This window comes from Psittacula echo, assembly GCF_963264785.1.
Source record: "Psittacula echo genome assembly, chromosome: 1".
NCBI lineage: Eukaryota > Metazoa > Chordata > Aves > Psittaciformes > Psittacidae > Psittacula > Psittacula echo.
This window is the reverse complement of record NC_137735.1, coordinates 63803312-63830363: the sequence shown is the minus strand read 5'-3', so window position 1 is coordinate 63830363 and position 27052 is coordinate 63803312. Positions and strand designations below refer to the sequence as shown.

The 27052-nt window shown below is 39.1% G+C and overlaps 1 protein-coding gene across 1 annotated transcript in view; it reads right to left on the bottom strand.

The window, feature by feature from the left end:
• The window catches only part of WDFY3 (WD repeat and FYVE domain containing 3), a 113557-nt gene extending 88190 nt beyond the window's left edge, over positions 1 to 25367 (bottom strand). Inside the window, exons 1-7 of the mRNA XM_080618803.1 lie at positions 25166 to 25367; positions 18364 to 18487; positions 10102 to 10211; positions 8969 to 9130; positions 7077 to 7269; positions 3987 to 4173; positions 2052 to 2218 (exon numbers count right to left, since the gene is read on the bottom strand). Of these exons, the coding sequence (XP_080474929.1) occupies positions 2052 to 2218; positions 3987 to 4173; positions 7077 to 7269; positions 8969 to 9130; positions 10102 to 10211; positions 18364 to 18487; positions 25166 to 25345 (1123 nt within the window). The 5' untranslated portion in view covers positions 25346 to 25367. The remainder of the gene's footprint in view (positions 1 to 2051; positions 2219 to 3986; positions 4174 to 7076; positions 7270 to 8968; positions 9131 to 10101; positions 10212 to 18363; positions 18488 to 25165) is intronic.
• Positions 25368 to 27052: the final 1685 nt, after the last annotated feature.

The following is a 27052-nucleotide window of genomic DNA, read 5'->3' as shown; positions in this document are numbered from 1 at the left end:
CAGCAGTCACCTTCCTTCCATAGAGAGGCTGCTTTGTCTCAGGCCTGGAATAAATGGCATGAACACCCATACCGGTATTGAAAGGTGGCACAGGTCTAGCTTTGGAAATCACACCTGCAAATAAGAAAGCTTTGGCAGGGTCCAGTACGGTTAACAATTAGGGAATGAAAACAAACGGAAAGAGTTGTAAAGTATAAGGTAGCTATAATATTAGCACACAAAGACCTCACATCTTTAAAAGCTCAGTCAAGTTTCTTCTTGTAAGTACTTTCAAATTGAAACTTACTTCATTTAGCCAAGGAATGCATCATTCATTAGTGTTCTCTGTGGCCCACAAATTTTTCCATGGGCAGATATTATTCTACCAAAGAAATGCCCCAAAGCCAACTTTTTTAACTTCTGTAGGAACACTACAAGTCACAGTGGACAAATCCCATGATGTAAAAAACAACTACTGGTAAAAAATTATTTTTAAAAAATTAACAATCAAGAATAAGAACTTGAAGCATTCCAAACAAAGCATTTCGGATTCTCTAAAAATAAAATCTTATTTTCAAACAAGCTGTGAGCAAACTGTTAACCTGATTTAAAAACCTTTTCATAAACAAAGAATTCATTACATACGCTCTGTGGAATGCTGCTCTCTTCACTGTTTATAAACTAAGTTGTCCAATTTAAGTCACACAGTTGTTCCTAAAAGGACATTTTTTACATGCTTTCTTTACAGTCAAGAATGTTAAAAAAGGGATTTAGAGCTTATTAAATGTGACAGGAACATGGGTAGTGATTGAAACAACTATTTATATTCTAATTTGATATTAGCAGTTGTTAATCAAGCAGATTAACAAATTATCTTCGATTATTGTGAGGACCCCTGAAGAGCCCAAATCTTAACCAGCTCTTCAGAATTCAAAGAACTAAAAGGATTTAAATAGACGCAATTAAGAAAAGCAGCTAATAAGGTCTTCATAAAAAGACAACTTGCCAACATAACAAAAAGCAGGTAAAAGGAACTGAGAGATGCTGTGACAAATACAAGAAAATTAAATAGAAGAATTCCTTTGGAGAGTGCAATAGTCCATGGTTCTCTCATTCTTTTGAATTGGAAAAGCTGATTATCTTAAGCAAAAATAAGTATATTATCAAAACATGGAGAAATTAAGCTTCGAGTGGGACTATGACCTTTTTCTCTATTTAGTGCAAAGGGAAAACAATTCCCGTGAACAAAGAACTCTCTCAGTACACAAGAAAGGAAGTCATTGTCCAAGGAACCTAGATATACAAGAGAAACAGTGAAAGCAAATCCATTAGCCTATAAATCTATAAACATAAACCTATTACAAGAATTTTTCTTGTAGACCTGGTATTACTAAATCCCTTTAAAAGCCCAAGTAATAAAACTAGCTCCATGATCACTATTAAATTCCAAACTCCTTAGTTACATACAAGACTTACTTGAAATTTAAGTTTATACACTGGACATGAAAAATAAGAGTTTTTTTACAAAACCCTTTCTACCCTCAGACTTCTGCAACCTTCTCTCTGTCTTGTAATTGACCGTGGTTGCAAGCACACCACATATTTCGCCACACTGTGAAAACTGATGACAAAACAACAGATTTCAGCTGGTAAGTTACACTTGCCTAAGCTGACAAAAGCTAACAGAAAGCAGACTGGGGGGGGGAACAAAAATAATAATTTAAAATACAAAAGATAAAAAAAAAAAAAAAAAAAATCAAACCAGCCCAACAGCCTTTCACATCAGTTTAGTAAGAGCAGCTTAAAACACCATAAATCAAACCACTGCATGTCTCCATTATGATAATCTCTTACAATGGCCACACAGAAACTGTCAGCTTTGCAGTGAGAGATGTCTGACTCAGCCTTTAGTCCTCAGAGACAAAAGCCCTGCACTTTCTTCTCTGGGTACCAACCACAAAATACAACCTTTGAGACCAACAGAACTAAGTATTTGATCTGCAATCTTACAAAAGAACCTAGACTCAATTGCAAATGGTTTGTGTAATACGGAGCTTCTCAGTATTACTAACCTTTGCCTGCAGGCTGTGGGACTGCAAATCCAGGTAGTAGGAAAGGTACTCCAGTGGTAACACCAGCTGGCTTTAATTCATTGACACCATACGTTGTTAAGGAAGTTATCAAATTAACTAAGTCCTTCAAAGCATCCTTAGACTCAGCTTCTTTTGCCTGTTCTAATCTAAAGAAGATACAATAGATCAAGTTAGCAACACTAGTTTATTTCAACTCAAATCACTTTAATAAGATATCTCTCCTATTTTGCTCCATTAATTTAGAGATCACACTGTCATTGTCCTGTTCCTGCAGTATTTCACATGTTCTCTGTTCGTATTTCATACCATTAAGTCAGTCAAATGTTATATTTATGACAGCATACATTTATTTGCTGTAGAAATTCACCTTGTAAATCCTTCCTTGAACTCAATAGTCTGCTAAAAAGCAGCACAGACATGAAAATTACTTTTAAAATCCTCTTACAAACATGAAGGATAGGAAAATGTCTAGATAGTCTGTCATTAAACAAATCTGTAATTAACTTGCTAGACTATATCTGCCACTTCGAGAAGTTAGTATTTTATGCTAATGAAATGCTATCTTGGTAGAAGCCTAACAATCAGAAGCACACAATGAAGCATTTTATTAGAACTACAGACCCTTACCTTGGAATGCATGAGGATAGAAATGCTAACATCCCATTCCAACCACTGTTTCCCACCAGCAACACCATCAGATCAAACCCTAAAAATGGACTCAAAATCCTAGAACAATTCTCATTTTCCTTTTAAGTCATCAAAAATTCAAATGCGATGTCTATGTCTGGTATCTATCTAAAACAAATGGAAAACCCTAAACCCCTAATCATACTATGTGGCAGAAAATTTAGTTCAAACATTTGGGTGCCAAAACCTAGCATCCTAACACCCAAAAATTAATGGCTTGAAAAAGGGAGACAGCAACATTAACACTTCTCATTAACGGCCATTATAGCACATTTTCTAAGCATCTTTGGCCCAAGTATAAGGTCATATATATAAGGTCATAAGGTATATATATATAAGGTGTACACTCATAGACATGATTTCCCAGTTTGGATTTGTAAAACAACTATTTCAACAGCTAAACATGCTGCTTCAGGAAACTTCATATCCAAACAAAGCAACATAGACCATGGATTTGATACAAATAATGCAGCATACTGAGAAAAAAAAGAATGAAGCTTCTTCCATGGAAAGAAATAAAATCACAGGTGGATCATACGTACAATTTTTGTCTGGGTAGGCATTTTCATTACCATATTTTGTGATGCATTAGGATGTTAGCATACCTTTAATAAAAACACAAATAAAAAACTGCACATACATACACTGATTCCCTAGTAACATGAGAGTTCTCTTCAGCACTCTGCTATTAGAGCTTACATACAAAAATGTCTCTTCAATACTAAGTAGCCTGCACCACATCTATGTACATGATTTTCCATTATGATAGGATGTTAAAACAAAACAGTCATAAAATTGTTCAGGTTGGAAAAAACCTTTAAGGTCATCAAATCCAACTGTTAACCAATTACTGCCAAGACCATCAAAAAACTGTGTCTCTAGACAAAAACAAAACAAAAATAAAATCCAACCAAACCCAAAAATCAGTAGTTGCAGGCAAAATTTATTTTCTGAATTCTTTCTAAATATTTAGTACCAGTTGTTTTTAAGCATCTGCTTTCTTAGCACATACAGAAACATTTAGTAGTAACAGTACCAGTGAGTAAGTTAAACAATGTACTTTCATAAATGGTGAGAATAACAATTTCAGGTGTGGCTCTAATATCTTAATTTCATAATAACCTATAATCACTTATTTCTTCAAGCCTATTCACCAATTCTTTGTTAATAAATCCTTTCAGAAAAAGACTGGTGATCTGTTGCATTCCTTCAAGCACTTTTACGTACCTGAGGAGGAGGTCACAGAGGAAGTTGTATCCTTGCCATATCCTAAAATCATCCAACAACGTCTGGGATACATCACTGGAGTCTTTGAGAAAACAAGAAAGCCCAGCAAACATCTCAACTATTTCTAGGGGAGAAAGGTCATCAGATTGCTGCATGTTCTGAACACACGTGGACAAACATTCCTTTTCTGAAAGAATCACAATTAAGAAATTTAGGATTTTTGTGACATTAATCACAGCAAGAAGCGTAACTTAGTAATGAGTCAATAAGCAATAAGGAACTTAGTTAACTCTCTCTTATCACATAACATTAAATATCACAGAGCACTTGAAGACAACTAAGATTCCCAAGTGGCTTTGGATCAGAACCGTAACCTCTTTTTGCCAACTCTTGTCCCCCTTTTATAATTCTTTACTCTTCTAAGGAGGAGACTGTGTAGATAAATATGGAAACATAAAAAATTTGACCAGATAACTCAGCAGAAAAAAAGACCAATATGGCAACTGTAAATATGTCTAAAACATCTTTTTTTCTTTTAAAACAAAAAGTTATACAAATAACTGACCTAACCTGTTGCTGATGTCAGGTAAAACCCTACACATAAGTCGTTACACCATGTCTTCTTATTGTTACTCTGGTTAGCCTTTCTTTGGCAGGCACATTTGCTTGTTTGATAAATCTTGATCAAAGAGAGACAGCTTGCCTCATTCTGCACGCTTCTCACACTCCCATCAGTTTATTGGTCCTGTTGCAAAAAGCTTTGCCAAATCTCCAGTTAGATTTTAGGTTGCACTCCTGTTTTAAAGGTGCTCCTTTCAATTATCAGCTACTTTAACCTCACAACATGCTCAAGGCAAGTGCAAATCTTTCTCGTTAAACCAAGAACAAAATTTCCCAGAGATCAAATCAAAGCATGAGACAGTGAAAAGATGCTCCTTAGAATACCATAAAATGTTGTAGCTTTTTTCCTGAATATGAGATGTACCTTTTGACAGATGTTATCTCTTAAGTCAGGTTCTTTTTTTTTTTTTTAATCAACAAGTAACAGGGAATGTTGAATGGCTTTCTTTTTAAGATTTTATTTCACTTTTTAAAGAACCTAGAATATCTTTTGATATGCCACCCTCACTCCTCTGTGGATCAAGCCCATGGAGAAGTGATAATGGTAGTAGCTGCAATATGCCAAAGGACACAGTCAAAACTTAGTTATTTTCTTTGTTGTGCTTCATCACGTTTTGACATATACACGTACACCTTCTACACTCATCAAAAACCCACTGGAAGGCTGTTACAGATGCAGGAAAAATACCTATTACCATTTAAGTCCTATCTGAAATACCTAACTGATTACTATTCTATGCTTACAAGTGATACTGTACATACACATCTTTCTCATTGGAACTGAAACATGCTGCTAGCACAAGAGAAAACACAGACTGAATTTTTCTGTGAAATATGTGGAGCAGTAGGGTAACGTATTCCATAAACTGTCCAAATGGTTTTGTGAAGCCTTGTAACTACTTGCTTTCCACGGTGTGAGGAAACTGGGGGTTTCTTTTTTTCCAGTAGGTGTACACCACTAAAATGTATGATAAGGATGTTAGTTTACTTCAACACTCATTCCAATTTAAAAACTACAAATGCTTTCTATGTGTTCCTGTAGTCTAAAAGCCCTAAATATAATAGAAACATATTCTACCAGCATACCTAAACACCTATGCAGTTTTAAATAAATGCAACATGAGTATTTTGTAATCAAAGCTGGTCCCAGGCTGCCAACATACTTTTCAACACTGGTTTTCATCTTGCTTTGCTCTCGCAAATTTTTTGTCATGACCCAGTTTGGCAGCTGCCCTTACTAAGCAGAGGATAACTAGTCCCTTGCAAAGATACATGATGAATAAAGTACTACTCATATCAGCTACCAAAACCTGTAACCAGCTACAGAAATATCCCCGTATGTGAGTTTCCATGCCTGAGACAGTCAGGATGCTATTTCTCTCAAAAAAGCACAGGAGATAAAACTGAATGATTCTGATTGCTTCCATCATTTGGTGTCTCATAGGCTAGATTAAGCCCATGGGATTATTTTGATTTGGCCTTCAGGATGTACAAAACCTGTAATCTGCGAGTTGCATGGCAAGGCGAGAAAAACAAGGGCCCAGCAGAAGAAACGCAGGCTGGTCGAATGGTCAGTGATCTAGTCAGCCAGCCAACAGGGAAAATAATACAGGGGCTGGAAACCCATCTAGCAGCCAGGCTTTTCCCAGCTGTGTCCCAAAATCTCCACACTTGGCTTTGACGCAGGCCCTGAGACAGGCTACATGTATGCTTCCCAGAAGCACCAGTATTGCTGGTACTAAGACCCACTGCTGTGCCCTTTGGGCATAGGCATGGGTCTTTGACAAGCAAAGCAGAGCCTCCCTGGGCCAGGCCCTAGAGACAATGTGCTTGGGTTGGGGAAGCTGGGCTGAACCACAGGGGAGGAAGCCCGTTGGCTGTTCAATCAGTCAGCACTTGAAAGTTCTCAAGTGCTTCTGTGCCCATACACCATGCTCCCTCAAGCATTTTCTAGTGCCTGTTATTACACGGGTATTGCTGTTATCAGGGTATGCTACCCCTGATGTCTTGAATAACAGGGAGCACACTGCAAATCAGTGGTGGTTTTAACAGTCTTACTCAGCCTCTTCCTGTAAAAGCAAGGTGTCTAGGAGAAAGAATCTTCTCCCAGCACACCCAAATTAACTCTTCCCAGTTTGCATAATGCACCTGTATTTACTACAGAGCAGCAGCTTTCATGGGCGTCTAATAGCTCAACCTGTGTCAGCAGAACACACGGCCCTGGTTCCTCTTCCTGCAACTTCCTCAGACATCTCTATGCTATACCAAAACATAAGAGAAACTATAGAAGTGCTCTGAGATTCTACATATATGTAAATACTTACAAAAAGCCTGGAAGTTTTCCTTGATCTATTATTTTTATGCCTATCTCATAACTAAGAAAACTATGAAAGAGCAACAGAAAAAAAAAAAACCAACAAAACAACCCCAAAAAACAACCAATAAATAATATTGAAGACAGATACATACCATGAATGTATTTCACTACATTGACACTAAGGCCATGACGCGATATGGTCATTAGTACTTCTCCTGCACTCTTCCTCCAAGGCAGATTATAGGGAGGGCACCATGAGGTTATTGCACTGAACAGAAGCTGGAGATCATCCTTTTGAGCCAGCTCTTCCGCCGGGGACACAAAACTGCACAATTTTACTAGGATCTGAAATAAGGAGTCATTAAGCATCTAGCACTAGTACTCTGATCATTGCTAGTCTTAGCAAAAGGCAAAACATTCCTCCATTTAGCATACACATTAAAAGAAGCAATACACTGTTTTCCCTTTGTGCGTTGTTTCTATAATTTAATTTGAAGACAAGGTTATTCAAATCACGGTTATTCCAAGTCCCAGTTCAGTTTAAGATGATTAGCAAAAGATTAGCAGCAGAATTTAAATCTTCTAGGCTGACACAGCATACTTGCACGGATACCAGGTTATTCCATTCTTGGAGAATCTGACAGTTACTTAATTTACAGGTCTAGAGTGGGACACAGGCTCTGCAAAGCAAACTGTAGCATCCCATCCTAATGCAGGAAGAAGGTTACTGATGGGTTGTTTGGAGAGCAGCATTCATAACGTCTTGGTCAAATCAAAAGAGCCAAATAAAAACAGCTAGAAGAGTCTGGCAGAAAAGGGTACAGCAACATTGTAGATCTACCTGGATAAGTGGCATCTGGATCTGAATTTCCAGTTTACCATAAACAAAACAAAACACAACCAGTTGCACTCCCTTTTTGCATGTTTTGAGCATATCTGATGTCCATTTTGCGTCTTGTGCATGAAAAGCTGAGACTCTCAGAAAACTGGAGGAAGCCTTTGCAAGGCTGCCTGTGTCCAGAGGAGGAGGTTTAGAAGCTATCTGAAACCTCACCTATTCCAGCCAGCTCATCATAGATCACCACGCTACAGGCCTTAACGAGGGACAGAAAAGAGCTAAGTGTTCTCATATACTGTTACTAGGCAGACACTGTGGCTAGTAATTGTGGGAATAAGGCTCATCTTTATTTCTACAGTGCAGGTACCAAAATGCCTCTCAAATATTCTTACAAATCTCGGCACTGCCTTCAAATCCCTGAAGGATGTGACTACTGTCAGACCTCTTTAGTTTTGCAAATATAGCTACAATCATAGAATAGCAGAATAGTTTGGGCTGGAAAGGACCTTAAGATCATATACTTCCAACCCCCCTGCCATGGGCAGGGATGCCTTACATAGAGATGCATTCAATTTGCATGTGGAAACTGGCAGTATGACCACTGACCCCTTTCTAATAATAACTGTCAGCTTCTTCTGAAAGCTCAGAAGAACATATGGGAATTTCTTTGCAAGATCTCTGGCTGAAACTTCAGAAAGCAGGAGCTGGTCAGATCGAGTCCCTGGAATACCAGGTGACAATCACAATAGTGCAAGCTCAGATGGTTCTCATATTTAAATTCTTTGCTTCCATATTCACGGTTCATTTCCATAATTAAAGGGAAATTAGTGTATGTTAAATTAATTCATAGGTTATTACCAATACTAATTATTTTACTATGTCTATTTCAATCAGTAACAGCCAAGATACAAAGGCAAGGACCAGTTAGATGAAAAAAATAGTAACAGTCAACATGTTGCTCCTTTTAAGCAGCTAAGTGGAAAAGTTGCATGCATTTTTGTGGAGGAAATATTCGTCAACGACAGAAACCACAGGGGGAGTGAAAATTTAACCTCAAACTGTGCTTGCAGAAAAATACATCTTACTCTAAGCCATCATTTTATGAAGAATCAAAGAAGAGCAAAAACTGGTTCAAGTGAAAAGTTTTCTCATGTGAAGCATTTCCATCCCTCAAGCAAATTCCTTGACCTGTTTTACCTTTCTTACCTGTACAAAGACTTTCTGAAGTAGCGCTCGGCGCTCTGCGAGAGGTAGTTCATTCTGTGCTCCTCCAACTACCTCAGGCACATGTGGAAGGTCAAAAAACAGATATAGACATTTCACAAGTGTGGAAGGCACTGACATTGTAGTCATGCAGTCCACAGTTTTCTGGGGAAAAAGAAAACAGAGAAAAAAAAACAGTTCAACATATTACTATATCCAAAAAGTCACACTCCCATAAAGCAGTTGATTCAAATGCTGGTTTTTCATTCTCACACCTTTGGTGAGATGTCCACATGGCAGTACAGATTCACCATCTATTCTTGAATTCCTACCTGAAGAGCAACCTTAAAAATAGGATCATAGTTTATTTACATGACAAAGACGCCCAGTTCAGAGCAGTCACTGCACAAGACAGAAACAAAAACTGACAGTCTCTGCCAACAGAAGCTTACAAGTTAATTATAAGACCTTCAGCCAAGCCCTCATTAGCTATCCATTCTTTGTAGCAGTAGAAATGGGAGTGGGAGGACAACTATTCAATTTATGCTCTCACTTGGCAAGAAGTTATGAGCAGGCATAAGGAGCAAGGCAGTAGACAATATGAAAGCATCAGTGGGAAGAGAAGACAAATTGGGGTGGAGGCTGGTGACACACTAAACACAGATAAGATGATTGGGCTGAATTATAAAGGCAGATTAGAGCAGAAAGAACAAACCACGCAGCTGTCCAGTACATTGCCAGAGATGTGCTCCCTGATGGAGGGCAGCACCAAAAGCAGAGGCAGTAAAGATTCATTCTGTGAATTAATCACTCATTACTGCTCTTGCCCTCCTTGAAAGTGGAGCCCAAGTTCAAAGTCCAAGTGATTTAGGTGCTGTATTGACCTGCATCTCATGAGGCACTAAGCAGCAGCGTGCAAGAGAAGCCTTCGGTGAACAATAAAAGTGCATAATTCAAAAGAACTGAAACCACAAGCAGCTAAAGCAGGAGTTCTGTGGCAGTAGAACAGAAAAAGGATCTTAACACAGAAACCAGCATAGAGTTGTATCTTTTAGTGCCTGTTCATGCAGTTCATTATTTTATTGCTTTTGTCTCTCCCATCCCACAACTTTTTAGCCTTCCTGTTTGAGACTTACCTGTCCTGATGAAGCTAGTAAATTGATTGTAGTGAGCAGCATCCAACCCCTACTTGCTTCTTCACTTTGATTGACCTCCAGAAACTGGACTATGGCACGACTTGCCGCCTCTGTAAGGGGGGTAGTTAAAAACAGGCAATAAAAATTCAGTCTGATGGTCTGCAGAAAGGAACACCTCCTCTCATATCCTGAGCGCTGAGCGTGAATTCAACTCTGAAGCACTGCTTGAAAAAAGGCCCAGGCTTAGGCCTACACTTTCCAGACACATATTCCAGTCTTACACACACACTTGGCTCTGAAATTGGCAGGGCTGTAAAAAGTATGCCTTTAGGTCATGTATCATCCTTCAAATGAGCAGACAGACTTCAGTAACATGCAGCAACTTCTGTTTGAGTATTTTGGCTTTACGGAATACAACATACTCTTTATCAGACATGAAGTCACTACCAGTTAGTGGTATCAGTGGGAAAGGCTGGCATTCTATTCCTGAAAAAAAGCACTGTACTGAAAAAACAATAAAAAAGATTGTAGGGAAGGAAAGGTGCAAAAAGACAAAAGGAATAAAAAACAATAACAAAAAGTAAAATTAAGACCAAGATCATAAATCACATTTCCATCCTAAATTTTTTTTGAAAATGAAAACACTAACAACTTACAGCTGCTTCTTATGATCTGAAGACCACTTCAGGAATCAGATACCATTCCCTACCAGCCAGAATCAACGATAGCTTGTTTACTAGGCTGAATATTTATCAGCATTAATAAATAAATCGACAGAAAATGAAATCCTATTTCACTGCTGTCTGAATACACACTTATGTTAGAAGTCTATAATGCCAATCAAGATGATTGTCCATTACCCTTAAGAGAAATCCAAAATTATTTTTCATTATTAACTGCATATCAGTCATCTTCAGTGCTTTTAGTGTCAACTAGCACTGGAAAAAAAGCATAACATTGCTTAAAAAATTAATTACAAAAGGGTTACTGACAGAGGAATAAATCAACAACTGAATAAAAAAGTTCAATTTTAATCTTTCTTTGTTTGCTTCATCTGTTGTCAAGATACCCCAGCACATATCTGTAATGGAATTTATTCTACAGTTAGCATACTAGAAAAATAAGACACTTGAAACACATTTTATATGGCAAAGTACTTAGCAAACTTTTAGCACTGGCTACACTGAAAAGATAATTTTCTGGAGCACCAGACTGTAAGCTCAGCTGGACTAGTAAACCTACAAAGTAGATGATCATCACAGAATTGTAGAATGACAGAATGGTTTGGGTTGGAAGGGACCTTGAAGACCATCCAGTTCCAGCCCCCCAGCCATGGGTAGGGACACCTTCCACTAGACCAGGTTGACTGCAAGGCTGTTGTAAGGTCTACCCCCTGAGCCTTCTCTTCTCCAGGCTGAACAACCCCAACTCTCTCCGCCTGTTTTCAGAGGAGAGATGCTGCAGCCTCTGATCATCTTTGTGGCCTCCTCTGGACTTGCTCGAGCAGGTCCACATTCCTCTTCTGTTGGGGGCCCCAGAACTGCACACAGTACTGCAAGTGGGGTCTCATGAGAGCAAAGTAGAGGGGCAAAATTGTCTCCCTCAACCTGCTCCTTCTGATGCAGCCCAGCATACCGTTGACATGTACCCCATAACAGGTTCTTGTACAAACCACTGTCTTTTCCAGTTCTGGTGCTAAAGTAAGGAGAAGCACCTATCAAATCCATGCATGAGACTGACTGAGATAAAACAAAGCCTGAAATACTAAGGTGAAAGGTAAAGCAATTTTTTTAAACTCACACAAATACAGACATGCAGCGACTTCCCAGCACACTGACCTGAAGTACCTGGTGGGCACTTTGTTTTCCAAAACCATCAGCCCAAAACATTAACCAGATGGTTGGGTGTATGAGTAGATCAACTCCAGAAGCACAACAGCCATTGTCACACCCATAGCTCCTACACTAGAGACATAAGCAAAATGACAGAATTCCTGGCAAAAGCCACTTTCCTAAACTCTGTCAAGTGTGTCTAAAGCACATGCTGCTTCTACAATGACAGTGCCCTACCAGCCCAGGATTAGGTGCTATTTAGTAGGCCCATTCTCTTTCTATCTGACCAGAACCAGAGCTGGGCAATTAGCCTCTGACTGTAAGCAGGTAGGGCTGGTACCAAACAGGGTGTGCACAGCCTCCAAAAGCCACCTTGTCTCTTTTATGTCATCTTTGAAAGCTAGACTCAGGGGTTAAGCAAATCTATGCTTCTTACAAGGTTGTCATGCTGCTGGCATCCTCAATGGCATAGCAGTTGAACACTATAAATAGCAGTTTCAAAACTGTCAGTCTTAATTAAGCACTACCTAAACACAGCATTTTAAGCGCAGAAAAAAGTTCTCTTGTCAGCTGCTCTGAGCAAGTTTGATCACACTATAATTTAAGATCAATTTCTATCATCAGCACTAGTCTTCATTTACTTCTTGTACCTTTTCCCTGGTCTTGAAGTGCTCAAGTTGTCTTTTAAATATACTCTATGTGCCTCACCCAGATACCATTAGTCCTTCAACTTCTAAAGGACAAACCATTAAATCTAGGATTGGGATATGCTAGCTAGCAGAAAATGGCAAAAGAGTAAAGAAAAACCTATAAAATAATAGGTAAGCATATGTATCTTTACAACTGTGCAAGCACATATGCATTAAGTATAACTACAATTATGTGGTCACATGGTTAATACACAGATTTTTCAGCATGGATTCACTATATATGGGATAGAGGCTTAGGAGAATAAAGCACCAGAATTCATTTCATTCATAAGATATGACATGAATGCTTTCAATCCTCGACTTCAGAAAAGCAGCAGATGGAAAGCAACAGGATTAGATCCGCTCAGATTGCTACAAAAAGCATCACCGCATTAAAAGCAACATCATTGCTTATAGCAATAGCACTAAGGACAAGTCCAGTACATGATGCTTTCAGTTAGATGTTCTAGTATCATAAACAGCATCTAATAATGTCATGAGACTGTTGTACAGCTTATTCTTACACCAGGTTGGAATATTAGGGAAAAAATACCTTTGAATATAGAAAAGGGGATGGGGGAGAGTGGGAGGTATGGGTGAGTGTGTCAGGGGGATGGTGGGGAGCAAGCTGATGTCAGGGACCCCTTCTCTAATCAAGGCTTCAAGAAGTCTCCACTACTCCGTACAGGGAATACCTGGAAACACAGTCAGATGACTAGTTAAAGAATACAAATAATTCCTACTGCCTAGATAGTAAGAGAGAAGTATCAACCCAAATAAAAATGGGATGGCAAAAAGTCTTCTTCAATCATCAGGAACAGTGCTGTGCTGCCATCACAAGCCATGGATATCAAGCGGCTGGTGCCTTTGCACTGTGCAGAAACAGAGAGCTGCTCAGCCAAAGATAAACACCTCAATTGTGCCAGCATTTAGCCTCACTAACCCAGCTGATAAAAGAATACGCTTTCTAGGATCTCCTGGAAAGGAACTATCTTGTACTGCACTTGCCTTGAGAGATCTGGTAAAAAGCATCAAAAAGAAATTGAAGGTTAACCAAAAGTAACAAGATATAGCAGCTATTGATCACAACTGACTCCTGATAAGTAGCTGATAGGATACTGCTTCCCTTTCAGAGCCATTTCAGTAAATTAAAACCAGAATCACCTTGTAAAGCAAAGTCACACACAAGGCAGGAAAAAGAATATAGAATGAAAAAAACGCACAAGGCGTATAGGCACAGCATGTGATATCGTTTCCAATATACTCTCTTCTTAACAGAAGAAAAGTTAACTGACATACCAAATAGGTCTGAAAGAAGCCACTAAATCCACTTATTTTCCAAGAAAGATCTTCAACTCTTCAGAGAAGACACTACAAGTAACACTATCAGGAAAATTTCAGACTTCGCTGTGGGAGGAGCCCAAGAGGCTACTTATTAGTAGAAGATAAGAAGCTCCCTTTAACTACCATCTGTAACTTATCCAAACTGTGAGAGGCACTTCAACAAATAAGACTAAGTTTTCTGTATTTAAAGCAAACATAAAGTTAGTTTTGCTGATGTGACAGAGGTAAACCACAATAAAAATGAACAATAAAGGCAGAGTTCGCAGATCAAAGGAATTTTAAAAAGAACAAAGGTAGGTATTGTTAGAGGCCAAATACAAACCACTGATGTGGTTTTCTGGTTCATATTATGACAAAGCTTATCAATCTGGTCTCCTGAAGTGGTCTGAAGATGATATAATGATAGTCTTTCAGCAGATCTGTTAGAGAAATGCCTGAAGAGGTTAAAAGCATTTTCGCTGGTTAAACAGTTTGAGTAAATCACTGAAACTGGAGGGGAAAGAGGAGGAGAGAAACAAACAAACAACTCCACAACATTCAGAGGTTATAAACAGTAACGGAAAATGTTGTTTCTGGAAGTAGGAGGGATTAGCTGAATGAGCCTAGAGGTATGCTAAAAATAATTTATCATTAAATAGTAAATACAGAGACAAATGCATACAGAGAATGTTGCAAATATAGAACAAGTGTTGACTGAAATCAATTAAGCAAGACACAAAACACACAACCACCCAAACTTTTGAAATTGACCTTGGCAGGAGGTTAAAATCCTGTGATGAATCATTTTGCTTTCTCACTCTTCAATTTTCTACCCTTCTGTACAGTTTTCACAGATTGTCTCCATAACCACTTATTCATATTTTGACTAGGGAAGGACCTTCCAGGTTGCCCATCACTAAGGGAATCATTCTGAACCTCTCTGTGATATCAAATGTTTATATATTCTAACACATTAAACAAATGGGAGCTATCAGTATGTCATCTGGTGCACTCAAGATGAAGGCAACATAGCACTCAGTTAGAAAACAATATTAGTAAAGGTGGAATAAGCACTACAAGGTACCAAATCACAGGTTTGCACATTGCTGCGACATGACTGGTAAGAGTGTTAAGACTGTTAAGAGTGAAAGAGAAAGGTGTACTCTGTACTTAGCCTTGTTTCTTGCTTTCTGTTTGTGAGTCACTGCAGTCGGGAAGCCACCAAACACTCAGTTACACATGTTCATGGTCTGATCTGGGGGGGCAGCTTGCACTTATCTTTAAGTTTGCAATGTGAAACTATTCAGTAGTTGGGATTTCTCGTGTACCAGGTACAGGTAGTCACTGAAATGATAAAGGTCCCAGGCTATTCAGCTGACGGCATGTGTGTGTTATGGAGAGAGCAGCTCCCTCACCTACTTGCACACAGAGGACTTTGGGGACCACACTTCATCGTGCATGAGCCCGGCTTGAGCTGACACACAAGTCCTGCTGTCTGTACAGGAGGTATTGGCTGAATCAATCTTCACTGTTGTATGCTTGTCTTTGCATTTGGTCTAAATTATGATGATGTGCCAAACACTCTAGGACATGCTGTTGAAATATTTGCAAAATCACAGAGGATTCAATTGCGTCCAGGGTGTATCTTTCAAAAAAATACATAATATTAGTGTTGCTTCTCCTCCAGCATCAGTAGGCAAAGCAGCCATTAGTAGCCACATTTATTCTACCAAGATTCCAGCTGTCCTCATCCCGTTTTTGAGAAATCATATTTTTTCAGCCCTGAGCCTGATGTACCTGCTCCCAAAAGAAAGGTTCATTTCAGAACTGAGACGACACTAGAAACAGGCGTTTGAACATATATTTTAGCATATACTACCACAACTTCTTGATCGACTCAGACATAAAATTAGATTTACTGTAGAAAATTTGGCAGCTAAACATCTCAAGTATATAGTGCTATCCCAGCCACGGCCTCACCATCTTCTAAATAGACCAGACACCCCAGGGCAAGGGAAAGCATGCACTAATCCTCATAGACAGGGTTATTGCTATCAGCTGCAAATTATCACTGTTGTGCAGCAAAGACTTAGACAAGAAAATTTAACTCTATTTGAACCACTTTGGTTTTCCTACTCCGAGGTTACATGCATACTAGAGAAATAACACAGTTGAAACTAGTTTATCACGTAACTACAATGGCAATGTTCAGAGACTGCTTCAGATAGAGTGCTGGCACAGTTACTACTGAATCGTAAAACACGACTCTGAGAAAACTACTACAGTCTGCCAAGAATAACTGAGATATACCTCCACAATGCAGATATTACTCACATAGCTATTAGCATAAATATTCAAAAGCCTGATGAAAACAATTGCCCTGTGCTCCACTATGAGATGGGGAGGAGGGAAAGAAAAGCAAACCACCCCGCCAAAAAAAACCAACACATCAACAAGCAAGATTCCATCATACCACATTTCCACCTGAAAAATACTGCCAACACATTTATCTCTTTATAGGTAGGAAGCAAATTCTTGTAAAATTTCTTCCCTTAAGTATCTAAATTGACTTTTGATTTTGTTTCTATGGAAAGGTTCTCTCTAAAAGACGCCCAGCAATTTTGTTGACTTAAACCGAGCACTTCACACCATCAGGAATTTGCACTTGGATATTACCAGAGACATTTCCTGCATACAGTTGTTGAAATTTTTCACTTTTAAAAACATGCTGGGAGACATAATTACCTGTTAATAGCTATTAAGATATGATGTATCTTTTTGTTTGGTATGCAAAAAGAACAGAAGTTTAAAAAAATGCAAAACCTTCACAATGTTACATCTTTAACATTCAGTGTACTCTAAGAAGCCAATCATTTCTATTTTTTTTTTCAGTTTTGTAGGAAATTTCTATCTAGCTCTAAACAGTTTAAGACAGAAGTCTGCAAACTATGAGTTTTAATAGCTTGTTAATTGCTCATTCCTGGAAAGCAAACTGCAACTCCACGGCCCCATCAAGTCACAATTCAATTGCAGAACACAGACCTTTCAGGCCTTCTTACCCAAGATCTGGAAGGAGTGTAACGACCAAAGTAATAGTAATCTTTATAACACAGAAAAAATGTCTGCTTTCCATTTTAACAAAACCAACAGAACGTTAAAGCTTAGGAGAGTACCAAACTCTCTTTTAAGTCATTGTGGTTAAATTCCCAAGTGTGGTAGAAAACAAGAATACCCCCAAAACCAATAACAAAATTATCTCTGATTTGTGAGGTGTTAAGGATGACAACTGGCTTATCTTGGAGCAACAAGCAGAGGTATGGCTTAAGTAATAAATACACAAAAATAGCCACTCATAGCAGAATCCAAATGACTAGCAGGCACAACAGATGTTCTCCAGAAAAAAAGGTCAAATTAACACCACCATTCTGCCAGCGTGGCTCTTGGACATTTATTTCCCCTAAATACCCAAATAAAAGCTTTTTTGTGCCTGTTTACCCAGAGAGAACAGGTTTTGTCTACGATATCTGTTTAACCATCTGGAATGTTTCGCTGTTAGTCACTCTACTTAAATGGAAAGAAATTGTAATTGGCACAGTTTGTGACTCCTGACTTCATGTGTACTAATTTGCACAGCCTTTTCCAGCCCGGTATTTCCTTATTTTCAGCAATTCCAAACTGAGAAACCAGCACAGATCTTAAAATTATCTAACAGACAAAACCTTGATATTTCTTGGAAGCACTCCTCTTGAAAAGAGGAAATTGCAGAGGAAAGCTAATGAAACATGTCTTCTTGACACACTGTCCTCAGTTACGCAAATCCCAATACATCATCAGATATACACATTCATGGTCCCAATACACATTCAGCGTTCAACAGAACCAAATCTTACTCTGACACTTTAAATAAATAGAAGAGAGATCCTCTAACATTTTGATAAGGCTGGCAGTGTCGGTCCTAATGTGATACTCACTGTATTTTACATCTTATTAGCTTCCAGGCCAGCAGTTAATTCAAAATACATGGTTTTGAAACGTTAACATATCCGAGGGACAAAACACACCACCAACAGTCACCTCAGGCAAAATACAGCAGTTGTCCACATGCATGTCCTTGGCCTCCTTCTACCAGTAGTGATGCAACTTAGCTCATGCCTCTCTCTTTCATGGGCTGTCAAGTTTGTGGAACTCAGCTTTCTCTGTAACCTAGGCAAAAAAACCTCTAGCTCTTCCTCCTCCTCTCTCTCTCATCCCAAAGACCAGTAGACAATACATTTGCACTGCAGAAACTTAAATTTCTGAGCCTGCACAGTTTCTGTGGATGGCATCTCATAGTATTCTTATGATTGATCTGAAATGCACACCTCACAAAGCCCAAACTCGTGCTCAAGCATGTGCCCAAACATGCAACCATACAATACCTGTGGACTTATTCGATGCTCTCCGTCGAATTTCAGTCACCATCAATCGTGACACTTGAGTAGTAAACTGCAGGAGGTCAGAAAATTTTTCTGTCATTGTACTTGGAGGAGCGTTTCCAAACACCTAAAACGAGAAAAATGGATGCATCACTATGAACTACCACCTTCCTTGGAGGAAGTAATACTCCTTGAAGGAGTATTACTATGGTCTTTGTTTTCCCACTGAAGTATTCATCACTGTACTGGTTTTCACAGTGCATGCTCTGAGATATATTCATAGTTGGCATTAACATATTCAGGGACATAAGATCTGATGAATAAAGGGGAAAAAGGGAATCACAAGTTTTCCACAAAGGCCGAGGCCAATGAGATTGCACATAATGGGGTGAAAACTAAATACCAGAGCAAATTCTCCAACAGGAGTTTTGTTTTAACAGCAACTTCTTTACTATCTGGCTGGACCTAAACATCCCACAGGGGTGAACTGCATGCACATGCATGTAAAAATATGTGTAAAATCTTATAGAAGGAGCTAGGAAGTACAACTGCCCTGTTACCACCTTCCCATGAGAAACTGACAACGTCATGTTGCTGGCACTCTCTTACTCTCCTCTCTTGAGATCCTCCTGAACATAACAGCAGTAGTTACTACAGATTTTTTATTTTTTTTTAATAAATCATCATTTGATTAGAGTAATTAAGCATTAATTTGGTTAGTAAATCATTTATTTGGATAATATTTAACTGGGAGAAAGGCTTTAATTCTGTGGTACTCCACTAAGCTATAGAACACAACATTAGCTCAAAATGGATTAGCTAGTTTTCCAGCTAACTTGCTTTTCATTCAGGACTGCTCACAAAAAGGAGTCTCTATCCACACTTCTGATGTAAACCTTGCCCTAAAACGGTCACAGTAAACCCACAATACTGATTATCAAAGCCTGCAATCTGAATTCTGGTATCACCACTTGTGTCAGTGCTGTGCAGACTAGCTTGCTAAACACCTGAACAGTCTCGATACCTCCCTACTACTTTACAGTTTTCTCTCTCATGGCTACTTTCATGACCTGCAGGAGTCATGAAATAAGGAAGGAAGTGTAAAAGATTTTCTAACGAAACTTTAGTTCCACATGTTATATTTGCTGCTCAGAAAGAGGATGCAACCTACAGCAGTACAATTGATTTGGACTCAACAGCTGCTTCATCCTCATCTCCTTTCCCTGGATGACTCAGTTATACTATTACGGCTGAGCTGCCGACATACTTGGCTGAGGTCACTCTTAAGTCTAGGGACATCCAGTGAAATCCACAATGTCACAGCCAACAGGGATGCAAGACAATTACAGAAACAACTTCCCTTGAAATCCCAAAGTTACTGAAGAAAATTTAAAAGGCGAGAGACAGAATAACCTTTGTCTAAGTCTGACTTCTTACTGCCCTCTAGTATCAGTTGCTCTGCCACTTTACACAACAGCCAAAAATACTTTTCCTGCCTACTCACATTGCAAAGTCATGATGAAACAGAGCCAGAAATACAGCAGTGAAATTGAACACTCGGTTTCCACACAATTAAAATATTTTTCACCAAAACCATAAGCATTTCTAATACAGGAAATTTTAACTACCATTAAAGAAAGCAAACAGATGCCCAGACACTACATGTAGACAACTGCTCTCAACAGATCGAGAAAAACATCCCTCATTTGGATTAAAGTACACAACATTCCCAGTACAGACAATCCAAATTTCCCTAAACCTTTCACAAGACTTCCTTTTGCAATTGTCTGTGCTAGCTCTCAGTTCATCCGAGGGCCTCTAACTTCCACATAGCTTTAAGAAGGGAAGAGCATCCCAAGGCTTGCGTATTTGCTGGTATAACCTAAGCAAGGTTATCTAGACTAGAACACACATTGGCAGAGCATCTTGTCATCATTAACTGCTTAAAGCTCTTTCACTCAGACTAAGGGAAGAGACAAAACTAAGAGCCCTACTACCTCTCCTGAGCTTGCCTAGAGTTGTCAGCAGACCCCACAAAATGCAGAAAGCTCAAATTTTCAGTAAAAGATTGACTGAGGTGAACTGGATTTTAATTCATTGTCCCATAAGCAAGTTTTCACTATGTGGAACAAGCACCTACATTGGATATTTATATACTCTTTTGACTAAAGGCTGTAGTAAAACTCAGAAATAAGGTATGAAACATTTTACCAGTAAATCACCTTTTTAATAAGGGAAAGAGCATGGCTCTTTCAAGAAAATGTAAACAAAGCACCTCTTACTTGAAACCAGCCTTTTTATCATTCTTTCCACTTTCTTTATGTACTGCAAAAGTGTTAGTGCCACTCTGGTAGAGCAATGCTTAAGTGAATGCACTGAATTCTGAAAGGAGCCTTTTGAGTACTCTTCCAGAGGACAAATCTTTTGTTAATTATGCACCGATTTAGCCTTTCATTACTATGTGATTCATCATTTCATAAGCCTCCCTGAACAACGAGGAAACAGAAATGGTCTGTAAAGCCCATTTGTTACAGAACTAGCAAGATGGTTTAAAACACAGCGTGTTTGAGACATGCTGCATCTATAAACCAAAGTTAAGAATGCTTTACCTCCTCTGGATATACTCATTAATAATCCTCAAAATATCAGGAAAATGGAACTGCATATTACACAGGACTTCAGATACATCTGAAGCGGGCAGGTGGGGACAGGATGGGACATGACACCGAGACTCATACACGGTTAAGCAGGAAGACCTCGAAAGAGCTCCTGGATACACTGGTGATTTAACTAGCGGCCTGTTGCTGGACACTGAGATACCTATAGGAAACAGACATACCTTCCTCAATCTAGATCTCTGCATTCAGTAAAAATCGCACTTCTCACAAAACCGGATTACACAGACACACCCTGCTTCCCTACAAATACACACATGCCCCACCTCCACAGCTCTCTACTCTGTACAAGAGACATTCAGAAGTACATATAAAGGTTTGGTACAACAGCCTTGATCTGAGCTCCACAATCTATTTGGGGTTTTCTCTTCCCAACATAGACATCCCGATCGTGTAACAGATAATGCCTCTATCATCATGGACTTTGCTTAAGACAGTAACACAAGTACTCAATCTCACTTAAACCTGTTCAACAGAATACAGGTAACTATGCAAAGTAACTGAGGGATTCAGGGTCTGAATTTGAATCAAGTTATTAATTGATACCTTATAACATTTGCAGCTAAAGGACTATGCTTGAGAAAGTAGATTTTTTTTTTTAAATTAACTTCCAGCAATGTTTTAGTGTTTCCCATCTTCAAAAGTAGGTCTCAGAGGAAAGTCATCTCAGGTTTTACAGAGAACCAAGATTTATCTCATCTCCCACTGAAAATCTCATATAAGACTTTTCAGAAAGTGAAATACTTCTCCTGTTCTATTTTTCACTCCCATAAATTTCAGAGTTTGTCTTACTCTGACTCACAGAGTTACTAAGATAGCAGTATTGTTCCAAAATAAGCTGTACCACAGAGAGTTGACATGCCACAAGACACAAAACTAGTTAAACCAAGGAAGCCACAGCAGCCTCTACATGTAAGTCTTCAAAAGAAGAAGGTGGAGAAGGTGGAATTAAGCAGGAACCTGAAAAGGGAAACTGTGGAAGTAGAAATAAGTAGATGACATCACAACTGCTCAGCTTCTTGAACACAGGAAGAAGAGAATGCATTCATACAAAATGCAACGAAACAAATCCCCATGTAATAGGGACAGATCTTGACTGACCGAGAGAAATCAGTTCTGTTTGTGTTACACTAGCAGTTCGTTGAAAACTGCTGAAAGTGAAAAAGCACAAACAATACATGCTTCCCTCAATGTGCCAAGCTATGATTCAGATTTTACAAAGGTTGGAAACTGAAGTGACAACATGCGTGCCAAGAAGGACAACTCCAAGAAGGTTACAGATTAAAAACGAGAGTTGAGGGTAGTGAGATTAAAACCAAACAAGGAAACCAAAGGGAAAAGGAAGAGAGAAAACCACAGGTAGGATCCAAAAGCAAAACTTTTGGCAAACACAGAAGAATTGTGTCTTCAGCATCAAGTTCACCTCACCAAAGAAGGGAACAAAAGAGTCTCTACAATTTAGAGAAGGAAGAGAGTTCATCCACAAAATTAAATTAATTCTGTAAAGCACCGAAAAGAGACATGGGAAACTTCGGGAAGGCAAAACCTATGATAAACATGGTGAAAACTGGGATCTAGGAGAAAATTGTAGCCAAAATGCATTCATATAGATGAAAATTGTAGAAACCATTAACCTTTTCAAAAGCTGTAAATGGTACCTGAGGCTCTAGCCTCAGGTACCTTACGCAAGAGCTCATTTGACATAGTAAGAAGATGACCTGGGGCTACTGATTTGCTTTTCAGAGTGCTTCAACACATTAGCTTAATGAAAGACAGTGAGAGAGAACAAATGGTGCAAAGACATGAGGCAACTACAACTTGGGTCAAGTGGAGGGACCAAGAATTAGGATAAAGCCAGCAAGTAGTATAAAGGAGAGGAAAAAAAAAGTGCGGTAAGAAATAAAGGGGGGAAAGAGAAAAGGGAGAAACAGCAAAGAAACTTAGCTGTTCTTTTTAACCTCTGAAGTCCAATCAAAGTCTAAGGAAAGACTGCTGTACAGAAATAGGACATGCATTGCTGCACTAGTTTTAAACCCAGCTATATCACCAATCGTGATTTCCATAGATGCAATGCTACTGCAAGTAACTACCATAAGGGCCAGAAAATGTTTGTCCTCCACCCACAGATCACAACTAAGTGCTGAAGCAGCTATAGTGGTTATGCTCCTTTATTCAGAAAAAAAGCCATCCGTAACCACCAGAGGGAGATTTCTAAACATAACTGCATCAAAATAACCTTCAGAGGCTCAAGCCAAGATTAAGACTCTATTGTGCCAATTTGTAAAAACAAACTAAGAAAGTCCATAACTAAAGGGCATACAATCCAAGCAGATAAATTAAAAATGAAGTAGATGAACTGTGTTTACTTTTCCCAAACTCACACAATAGATTACCAGTAGAACTAGGAATAATACCTAGGGGAACAGAATGACATTTAGGGGATCTCTCCACTAAAGCATGCTACTTAGTAGATTAAAATTCCTATTAATACTATGCCTTGACCAAGATTAATTTTCCTACACAGCATTATCATGGTTTAACCCCAGTCAGCAACTAAGCACCACACAGACACTCACTCACTCCACAACCCACCTCCATCCTATGAGGGAGAGAACTAGAAGGGTAAAAGTAAGAAAACTCGTGGGTTGACATAGGTAAAGCAAAAGTTGTGCAGGCAAGCAAAGCAAAACAAGGAATTCTTTCACCACTTCCCATTGGCAGGCAGGTGTTCAGCCATCTCCAGGAAAGCAGGGCTCCATCATGTGTAACAGTTACTTGAGAAGATAAACACCATCACTCTGAACATGCTCCCTTTCCTTTTTCCCCTAGATTTTACTGCTGAGCATGATGCCATATGGTCCAGAATATCCCTTGAGTCAGTTGGGGTCAGCTGTCCTGGCTGTGTCTCCTCCCATCTCCTTATGCACCCCCAGTCTACTCACTGGTAGGGTGATACGAGAAAAGGCCTTGATGCTGTGTAAGCCCTGCTCAGCAATAGTGAAAACATAACGGTGTTATCAACATCGTTTCCAGCACAAATCCAAAACACAGCCCCATATCAGCTATGAAGAAAATGAATTCTATCCCAGCCAAAACCAGCACAAGCATGTTAGCAGTTCAATGTTTAACACCATCATAATCATAATTTAAACAAAACATCCATCTAAGAGAAGGCTGAGCCAATTTTCCTGTCAAGGTGTTGTATTTCAGTTTTTGGATGATTCCAGTTCTCCACGGTAGCATATGAAAGCACAAATCCATCACCCAAAAAAAGCAAGGGTTCAGGTCATGGCAGGAAGAAAAAAAAAAAAAAAAACAAAAAAAACAAAAACAAACAAGCTAGATCTGTATCTACTACTCTTTCAAGACCCTAAAACTACTATCAAATTTATTATTCACAATGAAGTGGCAGAATAACTGAGTGACATAAGATATCAGTAGGATTTAGCTCCTATTAATTCCAATGACAGTCATCACAGTCCTACCTTCAAACAAAATCTCAGTGCCTGAGCACAAAGGAGTAGTGAAACATGAATGGCACTGTGCAAGTGGCTATTACATCTTCCCTACAGATTGCTTGCTCAAAATCTCCCATGACCAAGAAGAGGAGTTCAGGCTCAATATATAGGAAAAGGGCTGCTGGGGATGAGAATGCAGAGAATTTATCACAAGAGGAGATTCAAATTGCACAGCTCATTCAGCCTAGCAAAACCAAATCTGACAGGAGATATTATGATTGTTAATCTCTAAATATACATCAGTATGATAATTGTAAAGAAGAGTCAAGAGTTACACTCAAGGACACTGCTATCACACAAATGAACAGATATAACTTGCTACAAGGAAGTTTAGAGTTGAAATCAGATGACTGCAATAACAGCAACTCTACAGTAAAGCTCTGTGACAGCCTACAGCTACTGTGGACTGCACTTCAGAAAAAGTGATAATAGAAGGAAATCTCTAAGGCCAGGTTTATTCACTAAAAAAACACTATGTGAGGAGAAAGGGAAAATTGAAAGGATGCCAACAGAAGAAAAGCTCCTGTTGTGCTAGAACCAAAGTCTTGGAAATACAAATATGAGCAGTCAATTCAAATAAAGAAAATGCCTCCTGCAGATTCTGCAGCTTACCCTGTTAAACACCGGCAGCATCATGTAAAGTTTTTCTTCTTGTTCTTTCTGGGTCATGTGCCGTGGAGGATGGCAGAGCTCTGTGAAGAGGCGACGCAGATGCATCAAACCCAACGCGTTGTCCTGAGGGCTACACTCCTCCTGCCGTGGCCGGCCCATGATCCTCTTCACCATATTCATCTTGACTGGCTTCTGGAAGCTCTCTTGTATCCTGTTCAGAAAGAAAAATGACCTTACTGAGTACAACAGATTGAGGCATTATTTGAACAAAGCCTTCAAATAGCATCCTCTCTCACAGTAAGTACCACACTGCAGTTAAGAGCATTAGCTAATTTTTTATGCCAGGCGTTGATTAGTATGTTCCTGGAGGATTTAAAGCTAACAACTTGAAAGAGGAAAACATCCGATACCCTTTAGCATAAAGCACAACCGACCAGGCTTTGAAGACTACAAAATGCTTTGGTATTTTTTATTAGATGATTTTTATGATTCTTTGGTGCACATTCCACAGTGCTTACAGCAGTGTTATCTACATATTACAAAGTATTCTCAAAATAATACTAGAATAAAATCAGTACCAGTTATGTACTTTAAAATCTAACCAAACAAGACCTTCAAACTCTCTCAGACACTGGCTTTATCATACAGAGGTATGCTTAATTTTTTTTCCTGATTTTCCTATGGCAAATACACAGGCCTATCCAATGGAGCTATAATTCATCTCACACTTTAGCTGTTGGGTCAGCAGAAGAACACCATGGTCTTCTATCTTCTGAAGCACAAGAAACTTATTTTAGAATCACAGAATGATTGGGGTTGGAAGGAACCTTTAAAGATTATCTTTTCCAGCAGATGCCATGGCAGCTGAAGTCCCCTAGCAGAATCAGGGCCTGCAAGTGTGATGCTTCCTGTAGTTGAAGTAAGAATACTTCATCAGTGTCCTATCCTTGATACGCAGTCTGTAGTAAACACTAGTCACAAGATTCCCTTGTTGGTTTGGTCTTGAATTTTCACCCTTAAACTCGCAAACTGTGCACTGCTGTTTCAAAAGAAGCACTATGCAATCAATCCATTTTTAACGTAGTTGGCAACACCCCCCCTTTTCCTTCCTTGCCTGTCCCTCCTGAACAGTTTCTAGCCATCAATTGCAGTCCTATAATCACTTGATTCATCCAGCCAAGTTTCAGGGATAGTGGTCAGCTGACAGCTTTCCATTTCCTCCTGGTTGTTACCTATGATGCATGCATTGGTACAGAAGCATTTACAGTAGACCCTGTAATAGTCTTCAAAACAACATGGACCGAGTCTTCTGAATGCAAGACTGAAGTCTTATCAAGCAGGACCTTGCACAAGAGTTGAGAGGGTGAGGGCAGATAAATCCCTCAGACATAACCGACTGGACACTGTGCAAAAGGGACTATTCACACAACTACGTTCAACTAAGGGAACGAGTAATGGTGAAACAGTTTCAGCTCCATACACAAAATTAAGGAGACCAACAATGAAATGCTCCATGGAATTGTAATGTCTATCTCACATTGCTTAAAGGCCATTATTAAAACAAAGGTCAGTAACAGCTATAGAAATTATTCAACGGTAGAAAATGCCTTATAGCAAGAAAGGACAAGATCTTCATTATTTAAATTATCAAAAAGAGAGGTTACCATGAAGGGTCAATTACTACAAAAAGTGATGATTCCAAAGGTGCTGTGATTAGAGTAATGGAGGGAAAATACCCAATAGTGAAGAACTCAAACCCAGAGATTAAGTTGTGAGGAAAGACAGTTCGGTGCTAAAGCCAGGAAAACAACACTAGCTGCAAACAAGGACTACACTTCTAAAACTGAAGATAATTAGCCACTAATAAGAATCACTAACAGAAGATGG